General features: G+C 66.4%; 1 protein-coding gene across 1 annotated transcript in view; it reads left to right on the plus strand.

Annotated features, from left to right (window-relative positions):
• The window catches only part of Hmcn2 (hemicentin 2), a 101,761-nt gene extending 88,858 nt beyond the window's left edge, over positions 1-12,903 (plus strand). Inside the window, 19 exon segments of the mRNA XM_048345035.1 lie at positions 486-699; positions 1,069-1,133; positions 1,135-1,204; positions 1,818-2,014; positions 2,388-2,447; positions 2,449-2,464; positions 3,701-3,970; positions 5,938-6,087; positions 6,971-7,108; positions 7,210-7,331; positions 7,552-7,789; positions 8,618-8,680; positions 8,774-8,896; positions 9,380-9,514; positions 10,034-10,162; positions 10,664-10,888; positions 11,313-11,432; positions 12,244-12,370; positions 12,544-12,903. Coding sequence (XP_048200992.1) covers positions 486-699; positions 1,069-1,133; positions 1,135-1,204; positions 1,818-2,014; positions 2,388-2,447; positions 2,449-2,464; positions 3,701-3,970; positions 5,938-6,087; positions 6,971-7,108; positions 7,210-7,331; positions 7,552-7,789; positions 8,618-8,680; positions 8,774-8,896; positions 9,380-9,514; positions 10,034-10,162; positions 10,664-10,888; positions 11,313-11,432; positions 12,244-12,370; positions 12,544-12,892 — 2,811 coding nt within the window. The 3' untranslated portion in view covers positions 12,893-12,903.
• The last annotated feature ends 2,751 nt before the right edge of the window (positions 12,904-15,654 follow it).

Genomic DNA, 15,654 nt, shown 5'->3' on the forward strand with positions numbered 1-15,654 from the left:
TCAACAAAATTTTTTAATTAATAATAATAAAAAAAAGAAACGGCTGTCCTGAAGAGCAGGGAGCTGCATGCCGACACACACGTGCGGGGTCACTCACACACGCGGGGGTCACCCGGGCCTCAGACCCGGCCCCCCAGGGCCACTGGCCCTGGCTGAGGCACCCCAAAACTTCTGAGATTCCCCTCTGCACCCAAAGTGGGGCTGACTCCACCGTGGAGGACCTGCCCCAGGTTAGGTCCGGGCGTCGGGCCTTAACCCCGGTGGTGATCAGGAAACGGGCCTGCGTGGCGCCGTCCCCTCCCCGGCGGGGCTCGGGGGACGAGGGGGGAGCCGAACTGCGATGACAGCCAAGCCCCCGTGAGCTGGCGGGGTGGCCCGGGGCTGGGAGCGCAGGCCCTGTGGGGAGTGGGCCTCGCGGGCACCCAGGCCCGGGTGTGTGTGGGGGGGGGGCACTGCTCGGGCCAACGCTTCTTCCCCCCCCCCAGGGCCAGGACGCGGGCACCTACACCTGCACGGCTGAGAACGCCGCGGGCCGCGCCCTCCGCCGCGTGCACCTCTCCGTCCTGGCGCTGCCTGAGTTCACCACGCTGCCCGGGGACCGCAGCCTGCGCCGCGGCGACCCGCTGTGGCTTCGCTGCGCGGCTCGCGGCAGCCCAACGCCCCGCATCGGCTGGACCCGCCACGAGCGACCCGTCACAGGTGTGGGGGGGGACGGGCACTCCGGGCTCCAGGAGGTGTCGGTGGGAGGCAGGTTTAGAGCCCACGCGAGAGCTCAGGAGAGAAGAGTGTCGTAGAGTCTCCTGTCCGGGCTGGCTTTGAACTCTGATCCTCCGATCTCGGCCTCCTGAGCAGCTAGGGTGACAGGCGTGAGCCGCCAGCCTAGGGAGAGGCTTAACCTCCTCTTCTATGGCCGGCAACTCCCAGGAACAGCCTGCCACCCAGGGAGATGCCCCCCCCCCCGGGTCCACCGCCTGGTGTAAGCACTGCCGAGGACCCCGGCTGCAGCGGAGGGGCCGGGGGGGGCCTAGACCGGGACTCAGCCGGGGAACTCTCTCCTGCCCACCGCAGAGGGGGTGTCGGAGCAGGACGGGGGCAGCACTCTGAAGCGGGCGGCCGTCAGCCGGGAGGACAGCGGGGGCCTACACGTGCTGGGCCGAGAACAGGGTGGGCCGCGTGCAGACCGTCAGCTTCGTCCACGTGAAAGGTGGGTGGGCGCCCATGGGGCCTTCCTCGGGAAGCCTCTGTGTACCCCCATCGGGCTCTCTCCGGCTCCGTGGTACCCCGGAAAACCTCGTAAAACGCCAGGACCAGCTTCCACCCCAACCTCCGTAAACCAGTCCCCCCCCCCCCCACCCTGAGTCAGACTTCTGCTGGGCCTTGGGATGGGTGGGGCTCAAAGGGACCAAAGAGCCACCCAGACCACCGGGACAGTCCCAGCTTTGGGTGGGTTTCGCCTCAGCACCAGGAAGGGTGAGATCCAACATGGGGCATCCAACCGCCTTTGAGATCGTCCTGGGCCCCCAAACCCCTGTACACCATGCATGCATCCCAGATCTGCCTGCCTTCCCCGGCACCCTGCCAGGGCTGTTGGAGCTAGTGGGAAGCTGTGAGAACTAATGCACACACACACACACACACACACACACACACACCCCACATCATCCTCCCGCCTGCTCCCGTCTCAGGCATCACCAATCAATCACCCATCAGCTTCAACTACCTCAGCTCAGTCCCCCGGGCTCATGACCCACAGGGCAGCCGTGCTTCTCCGGCAGGGGCCCGGAAGCTGACCAGAGCTTCCACGCCACCCCTTGCAGAAGCCCCCGTCCTGCAAGGCGAGGCCTTCTCCTCCCTGGTGGAGCCTGTAGGGGGCAGCATCCGGCTGGACTGTGCGGTCCAGGGAGACCCCGCACCCGACATCCGGTGGACCAAGGATGGCCTTCCACTGCCCAGCAGCCGGCTCCGCCTCCGCCTTCAGAACGGCTCGCTGTCCATCCGCAGGACCGAGGGCAAGGCCCCGCGGTGGGGTCACGGGGACAGCCCTCTGCTCATCGCCACGGGCCCCCGGGGTGTGGGTGGGGTGCCCTCACCGGCGGGAGGTCGCCCCGGGTTTTATGAGGGGCTGCTTGCGAAACGGCGGAGGGGAAGGCCGGCAGCCGGGCCCGGGGGCCGTGGAATCGCCGGATGACTGGGGAGTGAGTGGCGTGAGTGACGGCCCTGGCGTGGGTGCCGAGGCCGCGTGGGCCTTACACAAGAAGGCTTCCTTCCGCTCGGAGGCGGGCCCTGGGGCGCCGGGCACTCTGCGTCGGGGGGGGGGGGGGGCCTCGGCCCCGTTGCCCCTCCTCCTCCCTGAGCACCCCCCTTCCCCGTGCCACCCGCAGATGGAGGATGCCGGACGGTACCAGTGCCTGGCAGAGAACGAGCTGGGCAGCGTGACCAAGGTGGTGGACCCTCGTGCTGCAGAGTGAGTCCAACGCCCTCCCCCGTCCCTGGCCTCCTGTGCCCAGCAGGGAGGGGACAGGCGACCTGGGGACACCGGCTGCCATGGCTGCGGGCGAAATCTTTATTTGAAACCCGTGGTAACCATGTAGGAAATGTCCGGTGAGACTCAGGGTTCGGTTCCCAGACTCCCGGGGTCACCAGGCCTGGAGAGCCCGTGACTCAAACCTCAGAACGGCTCTCAGGGTCAGGCAGCTCCTAATCCCAGCTACTCAGGAGGCTGGCGTCTGAGGATCACGGTTCAAAGCCAGCGCAGGCAGGAAAGTCCGTGAGACTTATCTTCATTTAACCAGCAGAGAGCTGAAGTGGAGCTGTGACTCAAGTGGTAGAATGCCGGCCTTGAATGAAAAAGCTAAGGGAGGGGGCTGGGGATATGGCTTAGTGGCAAGAGTGCTTGCCTCCTATACATGAGGCCCTGGGTTCAATTCCCCAGCACCACATATACAGAAAATGGCCAGAAGTGGCGCTGTGGCTCAAGTGGCAGAGTGGTAGCCTTGAGCAAAAAGAAGCCAGGGACAGTGCTCAGGCCCTGAGTCCAAGGCCCAGAACTGGCCAAAAAAAAAAGCTAAGGGACACGGCCCAGGCTCTGAGTTCGAGGTGCAGGATCAGCATGTGCACACACACACACACACACACACACACACACACACACACACACACACAGATTTTGGATGAGGCAGTGCTTCATCTTTGGAAACAACCAAACTGTCCTGGAACTGAAGCTTGGTGCAGCAGACCCCAGTAGTTCCCAGCCTTGGCATACGATAGAGCCTCCCGAAAGGAATGTTTAGTGGCAGGCGGGGGGGGGGTGACGGTCGGATGGTGCGGGTACTGACAGCCGCGTGCGATGCAGCGGTGGTTGTGCGTCCCTGAGTGCTGGGCACGCGTTCTGAGGAGTGGTTTGTGGCGACTCACCATGGAAACACCCAGGTGCTCACCCAGGAGCAGGGCCGGCTGGGCCATCACCCACTGGTGTGATCTTACTGGAGCACGGATGTACAGGCAGCCGCCGCCACGCAACACGTCCTCACGCACGCGCACAGCGTCTTTGTAAGAAGCAATGCCCGCAGGCGGCGGTCCGCAGGCCCGGCTGCCTGGCACTCTTACTTTCTCAGACTTGCTGGGCTCCTGCTCTATCCGGATGCACGGGAATAGGTAAACGTAACGCAAGGTTCCTGATGTTGCCCGGACTTTCCCGCAGGTGTCCCCGTATTCCACGTGGAACCCCAGGACGCTGCAGTGAGACCCGGAGAGGACGTGGTGCTGCAGTGCCAGGCCACCGGCGAGCCGGCGCCCACCATCGAGTGGCTGAGGGCGGGGCGGCCCCTGCAGACCGGCCCACGGCTCCAGACGCTGCCCGACGGGACCCTGTGGCTGGAGCGCGCCCAGCCTGGGGATGCGGGCACATACGAATGTGTCGCTCACAACCTCCTGGGCTCCGCCTCGGCCCAGGCGCTCCTGGTCGTGAGAGGTATGGGCTGGCCCTGTCCCCACGGTGCCAGAACCCTTCCCACATCTGCCCCTGCAGAGGTCACCAATCTACCCCCACACACAATGTCAGAACCCTTCTCCACATCAGTCCCGGCAGACATCACCAGTCTACCCACACACAGCTCCAGATCAGTCCCGGCAGACATCACCAATCTACCCACTCACACAATGTCAGAACCCTTCCCACATCAGTCCCGGCAGACATCACCAATCTACCCATACACAGCTCCAGAACCCTTCCCACACCTGCCCCTGCAGACATCACCAATCACACCCACACTGTCAAAACCCTTCTCCACACTTGCCCTGCAGTTCACCTGTCTACCCCGCCCCCCCCCCCATAACTCACTTCAAAGCCCCTGACTAGCCAGGCACTGATGACTAATGCCTGTAATCTTAGCTGCTCAGGAGGCTGACATCTGAGGATTGTGGTTCAAAGCCAGCCCAGGAGGGATTTCTTTTTGGCCAGTCCTGGGCCTTGGACTCAGGGCCTGAGCACTGTCCCTGACTTCCTTTTGCTCAAGGCTAGCACTCTGCCACTTGAGCCACAGCGCCACTTCTGGCCGTTTCCTGTATATGTGGTAGTGGGGAATTGAACCCAGGGCCTCATGTATACGAGGCAAGTTCTCTTGCCACTAGGCCATATCCCCAGCCCCGCCAGCCCAGGAGGGAAAGTCTGTGAGACTCTTATCTCCAACGAACCACCAGAAAACCAGAAGTGACGCTGTGACTCAAGTGGTAAAGCGCTAGCCTTAAGCAGAATAGCTCAGGGACAGCGCCCGGCCCAGAGTTCAAGCCCCACAACTGACCAAAAAAAAAAAAACCACAAAAGCCTCTGACTATAAACCTGTCTCTCTCCTTGCCAGCTTCACTCCTCCTTCCCCAGCAGCCTACGGGGTCCAGCTCTGGCCTCCGGGGGACAAAAGGCTGATACTTAAGTAGACAGTGGCTTGTCACTCCTGGGCTCTGAGTTCTGTCCGCCCCTGCAGCCCCCGTGTCTTTCCGCATCCCCTTGTGAGAGCGAGAATAGGAAGTGGAGCTATGGCTCAAGTGGTAGAGCGCCAGCCTTGAATGGAAGAGCTAAGCAAGAGCGTTGAGGCCCCAAGTTCAAGCCCTGGGACTGGCAGAAAAGGGAATGAAAAGAAATAGAGAAACGGAAAGAGGTGAGGAAAGAGAAGAGAGAGGAGAAAAGCAAAGTAGGTCTGGGTCCTGGCCCCGGTGTCCCCAGACCCCGGCTATGGAGGAGAAATATCCCAGAAGCGCGGCCGACCTCGTGAAACCTCAGGAAATGGGCGCACATCCTGCAATCTGACATTAAGGGGCCCCTGGTTTAGCCATGTCGTGTCCTGGCCCGGGCCGTGTTTTGTGTTATCTTCTGACAGGCCATGGACAATTGGTGGCTAATTTCCCCCGAGAGCCGGGGAGTGGGGCGGCAGGCTGTCTCCTGCCTCTCGTCCCCGGGAATGCCAGCTGCCCGGAGGAGACAGATGGCCCCTCCGAGGGGAAGCCACGGCCCCCCCGGGGCCGCCATCGGCCCTGTGATGAGTGCTTGCGAAGCATCTGCTCCCAGCCAGCCTGGCGGCACCGGCCGGGCAGCTGCGGGGCGGCTCTGGAGGAATGCAGAGGCCGAGGTCACGGCACCCAGGGCCTGGCACGGTGCCCTGGCCCTTGGAAGGGCGCCAGGCCCTGCCATTGTGGCTCTGGGCGTCTGAGAGTCCAGTGGGTCTCCTGTGTGCCCTGACCCCCACCTCTTTGTGTCACAGATGAGCCCCCTTGGCACAGTTGGGGGGCCTGGTGGTCCAGGCCTCGAGGCAGGTGATAGCGGAGGCAGAATTCGCACTGGGTTCCATCACCGGCTGGCACGAGTCACTCTGCCTCCCCGAGCCTCCGTGTGGGCACCAGGTGGGGAGTCTGCACGCTAGCGCCCCTCTCCTCGCCCACGCACAGGGACACCCCGGGGGAGTCGGGGCAGCATGGCCGGGGTGGTCAACGGCCAGGAACTTGGCGTGGCTGCTCTCAACACCAGCGTCCAGCAGGAGGGGCGCGCGGGGGCCACCACCACCCGGAGCAGCATCGGCCGCGTCCCAGCCAACCTGGGTAAGTGGGGCCCGGCCCGGCGGGGTGGCCGAGGCTGCACCCCCGGGCCGCCCGACCGCCTCCAACGGACCATCCCCGCCACGGCGCGGGCAACGCCCCGAGAAGCCACGGCATCTGCCGTCAGACGGAGAGAGCCCAGGACAACCAGGGCTGCCGTCCCCGATGCTTCCAGAAGGGCCTGGAGTCCACATCCAGGGATTGGGGTAGGGGGGGAGGCGGGGGGGGGAGGGTTAGCTTTTTTCAAAGCCAGGGGGTTTGGAACAACTTTTCCTCTTCTGGGCTCTCCTGGAAGGCGTCTGCATGTCAGGAAGCGTGGTTGATTTTTAACTCAGGTCAGCAAATCTCTCGTGACCGGCGGTAGCTGCCCAGGCCCTGGGGTGACACAGTAACTCTTTATCTGTACTTGCTGAGGTTAGCTGGGTTACCAGCACGCTGCGTGCATTTCCTCGTGCAAACTCACTGTGTTGATGGTCACAGTTGAACACGCGGCGCGCGCCTCGCCGTTTCCCGGGTTCTGCTTAAATCAGACTGCTTCGGGCTGTCACCAGCTGATAGGCTTGGAGGCAGTGGGGGTCACAGAGTGAAGCTGAATGGAAGGGTGGCCGTCCTGACCTTCTGACCCTAGCCTGGCCTCCGCATCCAGGGCCTCTGCTAGCCTGGCCTCCACATCCAGGGCCTCTGCTAGCCTGGCCTCCACATCCAGGGCCTCTGCTAGCCTGGCCTCCACATCCAGGGCCTCTGCTAGCCTGGCCTCCACATCCAGGGCCTCTGCTAGCCTGGCCTCCACATCCAGGGCCTCTGCTAGCCTGGCCTCTGTACGCAGGGCCTCTGCTAGCCTGGCCTCCGCGTCCAGGGCCTCTGCTAGCCTGGCCTCTGTCCGCAGGGCCTCTGCTGCGGACTCTGGTAGTCGCCATCTCCCCCATCTACTGGGCCCTGGCTGGAGAGAGTGGCGCCGCCCTAAACGGCCACTCCCTGACGGGTGGCCACTTCCAGCAAGAGTCCCACGTGGAGTTCGCTACAGGTGAGCAGGGGTCCCCCCCCCCCCAGGTGGGAGCTGAGGCCTGAACCCAGCACCTGTCCCCGGCTGACCACAGGCGGCGGCGGGGGGGGGCTGGATTGCAGGGGAGCTGCTCACGCTGGCCCAGGTGGCGCGGGGCCTGGATCCCCAGGGATTCCTGCTTCTGGACGTGGTGGTCCACGGCACCGTTCCCGAGAGCCTGGCCGAGGCCGACCTCCTCGTGCAGGTGGGCCTCCCACCCCCTCGGCCGCCCAGCCCCGCCCCTTCCTGACACCCCGGGAGCTGGGGCCGGTCCTGGGGGCTCCCCTTGGACTTGGGATCCATTGGCAGGTGATCATGAATCCCAACCGGGGTTCAGAGATAGAGGATGAGAGCTGGGGACCTGCCTCTAGACCTCTCCCCCAGATCTCACCAGACCCCCCCCCCCCCCCCCCCCCGCTCTACAGGACTTCGAGGAGCGCTACGTGCAGACGGGCCCTGGCCGGCTGTTTGTGGACGCCACCCAGCGCCTCCTCCACGACGGCCGCGCCACAGCCCTGCGCTGCAACCACAGCATCGAGTACGAGGCGGCCCGGGGGCCCCAGCCGCAGCTGGTGCAGCACCTGCGGGCCTCCCGTATCAGCTCGGCCTTTGACCCCCAGGCCCAGGCCCTGCGCTTCCAGCTCACCGCAGCCCTGCAGGCTGGTGAGCTGCACCCCCCCCCCCCCCGCTCTCCACCCCCCCCCCAAGGCTCCCGGGGGCCCAGAGGCAGCTGGCCTACCTGTCCCCGTGTCCCCCCCCCAGCTGGCCACTCCCTCCCTCTCCCCTCCCCCCCCCCCACATTCCACAGAGATAGAACTCTAACCTCCAGAGCCGTTTCCCAGGGCCCCGAGGGGATGGCCCCCGCCCCAGCCCCAAGCGGGTGTTCAAGTCCAGCCAGGCTGCGTACCCTCTGCCCACGGGTTCATCGAGAAGTGGGGGGCTGGACCCCTGGAGGCCCCCCTGCAGCCCCCCTGCCCTCTCAGTCTGTGGGTGCTCAGCAGGACCTGAGATCCCAAGGCCCTGACACCGCACAAGAGTAGAGTTGAGGGCGCAGGTTCAGGGCCCGGCTGCCCCGGCTGCCCGGCCGCACACAGACGTGACATGTCCCGTCCAGCCTTCCTGGGTGGACACCGCGCACACTGCCCCTCGAGCCCCACAGAGGACTCCACACCTGTGACGCCCCACTCGCCCTCTTTCCTCTGTCTGTCCGTCTGTCTTTGGTGCTGGGGTGCTGAGATTTCAGGCTCCTGAGTAGCCGGGGGTCCAGCCGGGAGCCCCACTCCTCCGGCTTCCGGCTTCTCCCTAGTGGTTTCTTGGGGGGGTCGGGCTGGCCTCACGGCCATCACCGGGCACAGGCACGCGTGGCATGTCCTGCTGAGCCCGGCCCCGGCTCCGGACAGGGCCTGTCTCAGCCGAGGCGTCCTGGGGAGCGGAGCGGAGCCCCCCTCCCCCCCCCCCCCCGTCCTCAGGACCCTTTTCTCCCCCGTGCAGAGGAGGACGACGTCGGCTGCCCCGAGGGCTTTGAGCTGGACACCCAGGGCGCGTTCTGTGTGGGTGAGCACCCCCCACACCCCGAGTCTGGCACAGGCACGGGAGTCCTCCAGCCTGGTGTGACCCCCCCTCCCCCCCGCCTCTCTCCCTGCCCAGACAGGGACGAGTGTTCGGGGGGCCCCAGCCCCTGCTCCCACAGCTGCCACAACGCGCCGGGCCGCTTCTCCTGCTCCTGCCCCGAAGGCTTCGCCCTGACCCGGGACGGCCGGCGCTGCAGAGGTGAGCGGGCCCGCTGCGCAGCAAGCGGGGTCTCCAGACCCAGGGGACCCCCCCCCCCGCCCCCCGCGCCTGAAGACATCCCTATCGGCCGGGAAGCTCCCATCCCCGCGGGGTCCCTTGCTGCTGAGAGGGCCGCAGACCAGAGAGGTCCAAGAGTTAGGGGGGGACGGTGATCTGGGGACAGAGACGCATGCGCGCGCCCCACGCTTATCATGGCCCCCTGGGCCCAGACCCACCTGGAATCTTCCCTGCGGGGCCCCGGGGGCCATGGCGCTGTCTGGAGCCCCTGTGGGAAGCCGCCGGCTGGGGTCCTCGGGCCCCCCGAGGCGGGCGGGCGGGCGGCAGGCGGGAAGGGGCGGGCCGGGCCCCTGGGCTCATCCAGGGCGAAGCCCGCGTGGGCCGGCCGGCCGGGCGGGGGCCGGGGCCGGGGCGGGGCGGCCGCGCGCGCGCACTGGCGCGTGCAGCTGCGTGCCCGGCCCGCAGACGTGGACGAGTGTGCGTGGGAGGCCCGCCCCTGCCGCGAGGGCCAGCGCTGCGCGAACCTGCTCGGGTCCTACCGCTGCCTCCCCGCCTGCGCGGCCGGCTTCCGCGTGGCGGCTGACGGGGCCGGCTGCGAAGGTGACGGGGTCTTTCCTTCCTGTGCCTCGGGTCATCTGCTCCTTTGGGGGGGGGGCAGGTCACCCCCGCGGCCCCTCCCCTGCTCCCCCTGCCCCGGGTCAGGGCCCAGAGCCTCCCGACCTAACGTTCCAGGTGTCGGGCTGGCGAGGCCTCCTGGCCCCTTGGGGACAGGCCAAGGGAGGGAAGCATGGTGACTCTGAACTCAGAGGTGGCGGCCGGTCCTCCTCCATAGCCCTCAGACCAGGAGTGGGGGGGGGGGGGGCAAGAGCTAGTGGGCAGCAAGTGTCACTGCAGGTGGAAAAAGGAACAGCGGCTGAGGCCCGGGTATGGAGGGACTTGGACATTCCTGAGGGAGAGAGGTGGGGGGGGGGAAGCCCCACCCTGACCACCCTCCCCCCAAGATGTGGGGAGGGGCCCTGGGGAAAGCCCCACCCTGACCACACCCACCTCCCATATGTGGTGGGGGGGGACTGGGGAAAGCCCCGCCCTCCTGACCACCCCCACACCTGTGCTCCCCAGATGTGGACGAATGCTTGGAACAGTTGGACCAGTGTCATGCCAGCCAGCTGTGTGAGAACACTGCCGGCGGCCACCACTGCAGCTGCCCCCGGGGGTACCGCCTCCAGGGCCCAGGCCTGCCCTGCCTAGGTACGGGGCTACCCGGGGCCCCCGGTCGGCAGCCCCCCGGCTGGGGCGGTGGGGTTTTTTGGCCACGGTGAGTTCTGAGAATGACCACAGTGGCAGCAGAGGCCAGCTGTGCTCACCGGGACCCCATCTCCGCTTGACCCCAGCCCAGCCCCGCGGGGTCACCTCCTAGAGGCCAGGAAGGGGGGAGGGAGGTAAGGTGGGCCTCCGAGAAGCCAGAGCGGGATGGGAATAAACGGCCCAGTCTGTGCCAAGGCTCTGTGGCAGGGCACACGGGAGCCTGGGGGGGGATAACCCCCCTGGGAAGTGGGTGTCAGGGTGCAGAGCTGGGGTCAGCGGCAGGCTGGTGAAGAGGCCCCCCCCCCCAGGCCAGCCTGGAGGCAGCCAGGCTCAAGCGGCAGACCTTCAGCAAAAAAAAAAGCTCAGGGACAGCGTCCAGATCCTAAGTTCAAGCCCCACGACCAGCACCAACAACTGACCCCCTCCGCACCCACCCCTCCGCAGACATCGACGAGTGCTTGCAGCTGCCCAGGCCCTGCGCCCACCGGTGCCACAACCTCCAGGGCGGCTACCGCTGCGTGTGCCCGCCGGGCCGGGCGCTCCTGTGGGGCGGCAAGGCCTGCGCCCCGCTGCAGCCCGGCGAGGACAACGCCACCACCCTCAGCCATCGGGGCTCCTCCCGCGCCTGGTGCCCCCCCGGCTTCATCCGGCAGAACGGCGTCTGCGCGGGTAAGGCAGATCGCCCCCCCCCCGCACTCACCCCTGTGGTGGGGGGGGGTCTGCTTCGCCCTTGCAGGCTGTGCGGGTGGGCAGGGCCTCCTCGGTACTCAGAGGGAAGAAGGGAGAGTTTGGGAGGGACAGAATATTCCAGACGCAGGAGTGAGGAGAGACCGGCAGGAAGACACCTGGAGCTGGAAGCTGCGCAGGGGCGAAGCGGAGGTGGCAGCGTGTCTGGGGGGGGGGGCTGTGTTGGGGAGGGGGGTCACTTGAGGCCTGAGGGGGGGCAGGACAGGGTCTCCGACCCCCCCAAGCTCGGGCTGGGTGCAGCAGCGCGGGGCGCAGGCCGCCTCTGGCAGGAGCAGAGGGGGCGGGAGGGCGTGACTCAGCCTCTCCCCCCACCCCCCCACCCCCCCCCACCCCCCGCCCAAGCCAGATCTCGACGAGTGCCGCGTGCGGAGCCTGTGCCAGCACGCCTGCCGCAACACCGAGGGCAGCTACCGGTGCCTCTGCCCCTCCGGCTACCGCCTGCTCCCCAGCGGCAGGGCCTGCCAGGGTGAGCGCCCGCCATCGCCCGCCCAGACACGGGCTGCGAGCGAACCCGAGCCCGGCCCGGCTGCCCCGGGGAGGGAGGAGAGCCCCGGGCCCCCCCCCCCCCGCCCCCCGAGAGCCCCGGGCCATGCGGACAGACTCCAAGCTTCCCCCCAGGGTCGGCCTAGCTCGCTGGTGTGTGTGCGTGTGTGTGTGCATGTGTGTGCGTGTGTGTGCGTGCGTGTGTGTGCGTGTGCGTGCGTGTGTGTGCGCGTGCGTGCGTGTGTGAGAGAGGGTACTGGGCTTGACCTCAGGGCCTGGGCGCTGTCCTTTTCTGCTCAAGGCTGGCGCTCTACCACTCGGGCCACAGCTCCACTTGTGGCTTTTGGCTGGTTCGTTGGAGATAAGAGTCTCCTGAGCTGGGCGCTGGCGGCTCACGCCCGTCATCCTAGCTCCTCAGGAGGCTGAGACCCGAGGATCCTGGTTCAAAGCCAGCCCAGGCAGCTAGCCCGTGAGACTCTGACCTCCAGTGAACCGCCAGAAAACCGGCAGTGGCGCCGTGGCGCAAGCGGGTAGAGCGCCAGCCTTGAGCCGAAGAGCTCAGGGACGGCGCCCAGGCCCAGAGGTCAAGCCCCATGACCGTCCTGACCCCCCGGGAAGGAGATGAGGGTGGGGTCCCCTTCCAGGAGACCCAGGCTCCCCCACAGCCCCCAGGCCCTGGGAGGATGGGAGAGGCTGCCCACGAGGCTGGGCCCTGGGTCTTCACCCCTGTATTCCCTTCCTGGTTCCGGGGGGGGGGGGTCCCCTCTCCTCACCTGCCGCCACCCTCCACCCAGACATCAACGAGTGTGAGGAGGACGGCATCGAGTGCGAGCCCAGCCAGATGTGCTTCAACACCCGCGGCGGCTACCAGTGCGTGGACACGCCGTGCCCTGACACCTACCGGCCGGGCCCCGGCCCCGGGTAAGGCGGAGCGGGGGCTCCCCGGCACCGCGGGCGGTGGGTGACCCCGGGCTGGGGCTCTGAGCGCCCTTGCTGTGGGGGTGCAGGGTGCCCGGGGCTCCCGGGGGCGGGGCGGGGCGGGGCCTCCCTCTCTGGGGCTCCCCGGGACCGTCGCGCCGCCCGCCCGCCCGCAGGACCTGCTTCCGCCGCTGCTCGCGGGACTGCAGCGCCCCGGGCGCGTCCACCCTGCAGTACCGGCTGCTGCCGCTGCCCCTGGGCGTGCGCGCCCGCCACGACGTGGCCCGCCTGGCCGCCTTCTCCGAGCCCGGCGTCCCCGCCAACCGCACCGAGCTCCGCGTGCTCCAGCCCGACCCCCGCAGCCCCTTCGCCCTGCGCCCGCTGCGCCCGGGCCAGGGCGCCGCCGTCTACACCCGGCGCGCGCTCACCCGGCCCGGCCTCTACCGGCTCACCGTGCGCGCCGCCGCCCCGCGCCGCCAGAGCCTCTTCGTGCTGCTCATCGCCGTCTCCCCGTACCCCTACTGAGGCCCCGGCGCCCGCCCCCCTGCCCCCGCCCCCCCACCCCACCCACCCACGGCTCGGGGCGCCTCCCCCCTGCGCGGACCCAGGGCCCTGCGGAGCCCGCCAGCGAGGCTGGGTGGGAGCCCACCGCTCCCCGGGACCCCTCAAGGGGGAGCCGGGCGGGGCCACAGCGCACCCCACCCCCACACCCCCGCTGAGAGGCCCTGGAGCCCGGGTGCCTAAAAATGAAGCATTCTTAACCAACTTGGCTGCCTCCAGTAGTTTTCTTTTTGCTTTGGCTGGGGTGCTCTGGGCGCCACCCCCCCCCCCAATGTCTCAGTATAGGGGGCCCTTGATCTGAATTAAATGCGCCACACAGCCATCTGCGGTACCAAAATTAAGCACATGCTCACTGCAGTTCTTAAGAATCATATTTAGGGCTGGGAATATGGCCTGGTGGCAAGAGCGCTTTGCCTCGTATACATGAGGCCCTGGGTTCGATTCCCCAGCACCATGTATACAGAAAACGGCCAGAAGTGGCGCTGTGGCCCAAGTGGCAGAGTGCTAGCCTTGAGCAAAAAGAAGCCAGGGACAGTGCTCAGGCCCTGAGTCCAAGGCCCAGGACTGGCCAAAAAAAAAAAAAAATCATATTTTATGTAAAGCTAGGTGCCCGGAGCTCACACCTACATAATCCTAGTTGCTCAGGAGGCTGAGACCTGGAGGGTCAAAGGCTAAAGCCAGTTGGGGCAGAGAAATCCCCAGGACTCCATCTCCATAATCAGCAACAAAAAGCCAAGCTTGGTGGTATGGCTGGGGGGGGGGAGGGGGTGCTCTCCTCTCCCCTCTCCTGGGCTGGCAGGGCGGCTCCCCCCCCCCCCCCCGGCTCAGTGGGGCACAGCCACGGCCTGCCCCCCCCCCCCAGTCTCCCATGGGTAAGGGAAGCCCAGGAGAGACCAGATAGTCCCCGGACTGCTAAGTGACTGGTTGAAAATGGACACTTGAGTGGGGAGGAGGGTACTGGAACTTGAATGCAGGGTCTCTGGTCTTCCCTTGGATTCTTGCTCTCTGCCACTTGAGCCACACCTCTATTTCTGGCTTTTTGGTGGTTCGTTGGAGGTAAGAGTCGTCCGTCTGGATTCCCAGCCCCCATCCTCGGGTCTCAGCCTCCAGTGTGTGGCTGGGATGGCGGAGGCGGTTCACGCGGCCCGGGGCTCTGCTTGTTTTTCTTTAGCAAAGGGTCGGGCGTCAACCGCTTGGGGCTTCTCAGAACGTCCAGTCTCTGTTGCAACGATTGCTCTGTCCTTGCTGAGCAGGGCGGCCACAGAGGACGCGCCACTGTATGGGTGTGGCCCCGTGCCAATAAAACTTTATTGGTGGAAGCTCGCTTTCAAATGCACGGTCATTTTCACACTCATTGATTCCCTTCTTCTCCCCCTCCCCCCACCCCCAGTCCCTTACAATCTCCCCCCCTCCCCTCCCCCATGTGGAGGAATTCCAGGCGGGGTGGAGGTGAGGTGGGGGCGGGGCTTACCAGGTTCTCCACGCCCATTGGTCCAGGCCCCACCTGTGAGAACTGCTCGGGCTCCACACTCCTCCTTGTGTAACCCTAGGGACCAGGGGTCAGAACTCTGCTTTCTGCTGGGCTGTTCATTCCTCTCCCCCCCCCCCCCCCCCCCCCCCCCCCCCCGCCAGACTTTGCAGCCCAAGACAAGAGATCCGATTGGCCCTGGGTGCCGCAGGAGCAGGAGGAGGGAGGAGCCAGCTTCCTTCTCCGGGGTGCTTTCTGGCTGGATGCTCTCTCCACCTGGGGGGGGGGGGGGCGGCCTTTCAAGTGTGTGACACACTTATTGGCTGACTGTCTAGCGTCTTAGGAACTTGATTTTACTCTCCCAGGAGCTCCAGACGCAGGATATAATGTCCCCATGTCACAGACAAGGGAATAGAGGGCTCAACCGGGCCCTCCTGGCCCCCAGGGACACGGCTGAACCCCCCGGCATTTGGGTGGCCCCCCCCAATCTGTCTGGAGCTGGGACACGCAGGCCAGGAGCTTGGCCTGGACCGCGGCGCACACTGGCGATGGCCTAGGCTAGACTCTGCCCCGACCCACTGTCCTCCCCCCCCCCCACCACGGGGGTGGCCGCCTGGCAGAGGCCCCGCCAGCCCTGAGGAGGTCATTGGCCGGGGGCGTGTCCAGCCGCCCCGGCCCGGGGCCACCCGGTCTCCAGAGCAGGAGTGGAAAACAGCTCTGCGTGCGGTCACTCATTAAACGCCCAGACGCAGCGTTTCCGAGAACCCGCCGCTGGACTCCGTGTTCTTCTGGGTGGGGAGTGAGGTCATCCCGGCTCCGGTCATTCTGGGGGGGCCCTGGACAGTGGGGAAGGAGGTTCTGGCCCTGACCGGGAGAGGTCAGCGGGGACTGCGTGCCCCTGGCGCCCTTGGGGCGGCTGAGGACAGTAGTTTTGCGCAGGGCACGGACGTCACGGGCCGCTGGGAGACGCCATGACATCGCATTGTTGAGGGGGTCCCTGGGCCGTTCGGACAGAGCCCGCTCTTCTTCCAGGAGCACCCCTCCCCCCCCCCCAGGCCAGCTGCAGTTGTGAGAGGCAATTTACAAGCTGCTTTTCCTGGGCTGGTAAATTAACTGAACGCTAGCACCCAGCCCCCCCCCCCCAACACACACACTTTGCATCCACATCCTGGGACACACCCCCCCCCCCCAGCCTTTCCCTCCTGAAGTCACTTTACAACCATCTGGGGCTCCAGGAAAGATGGGGTTCGCCGACAAG

Source organism: Perognathus longimembris, chromosome 1 (genome assembly GCF_023159225.1).
Source record: "Perognathus longimembris pacificus isolate PPM17 chromosome 1, ASM2315922v1, whole genome shotgun sequence".
NCBI lineage: Eukaryota > Metazoa > Chordata > Mammalia > Rodentia > Heteromyidae > Perognathus > Perognathus longimembris.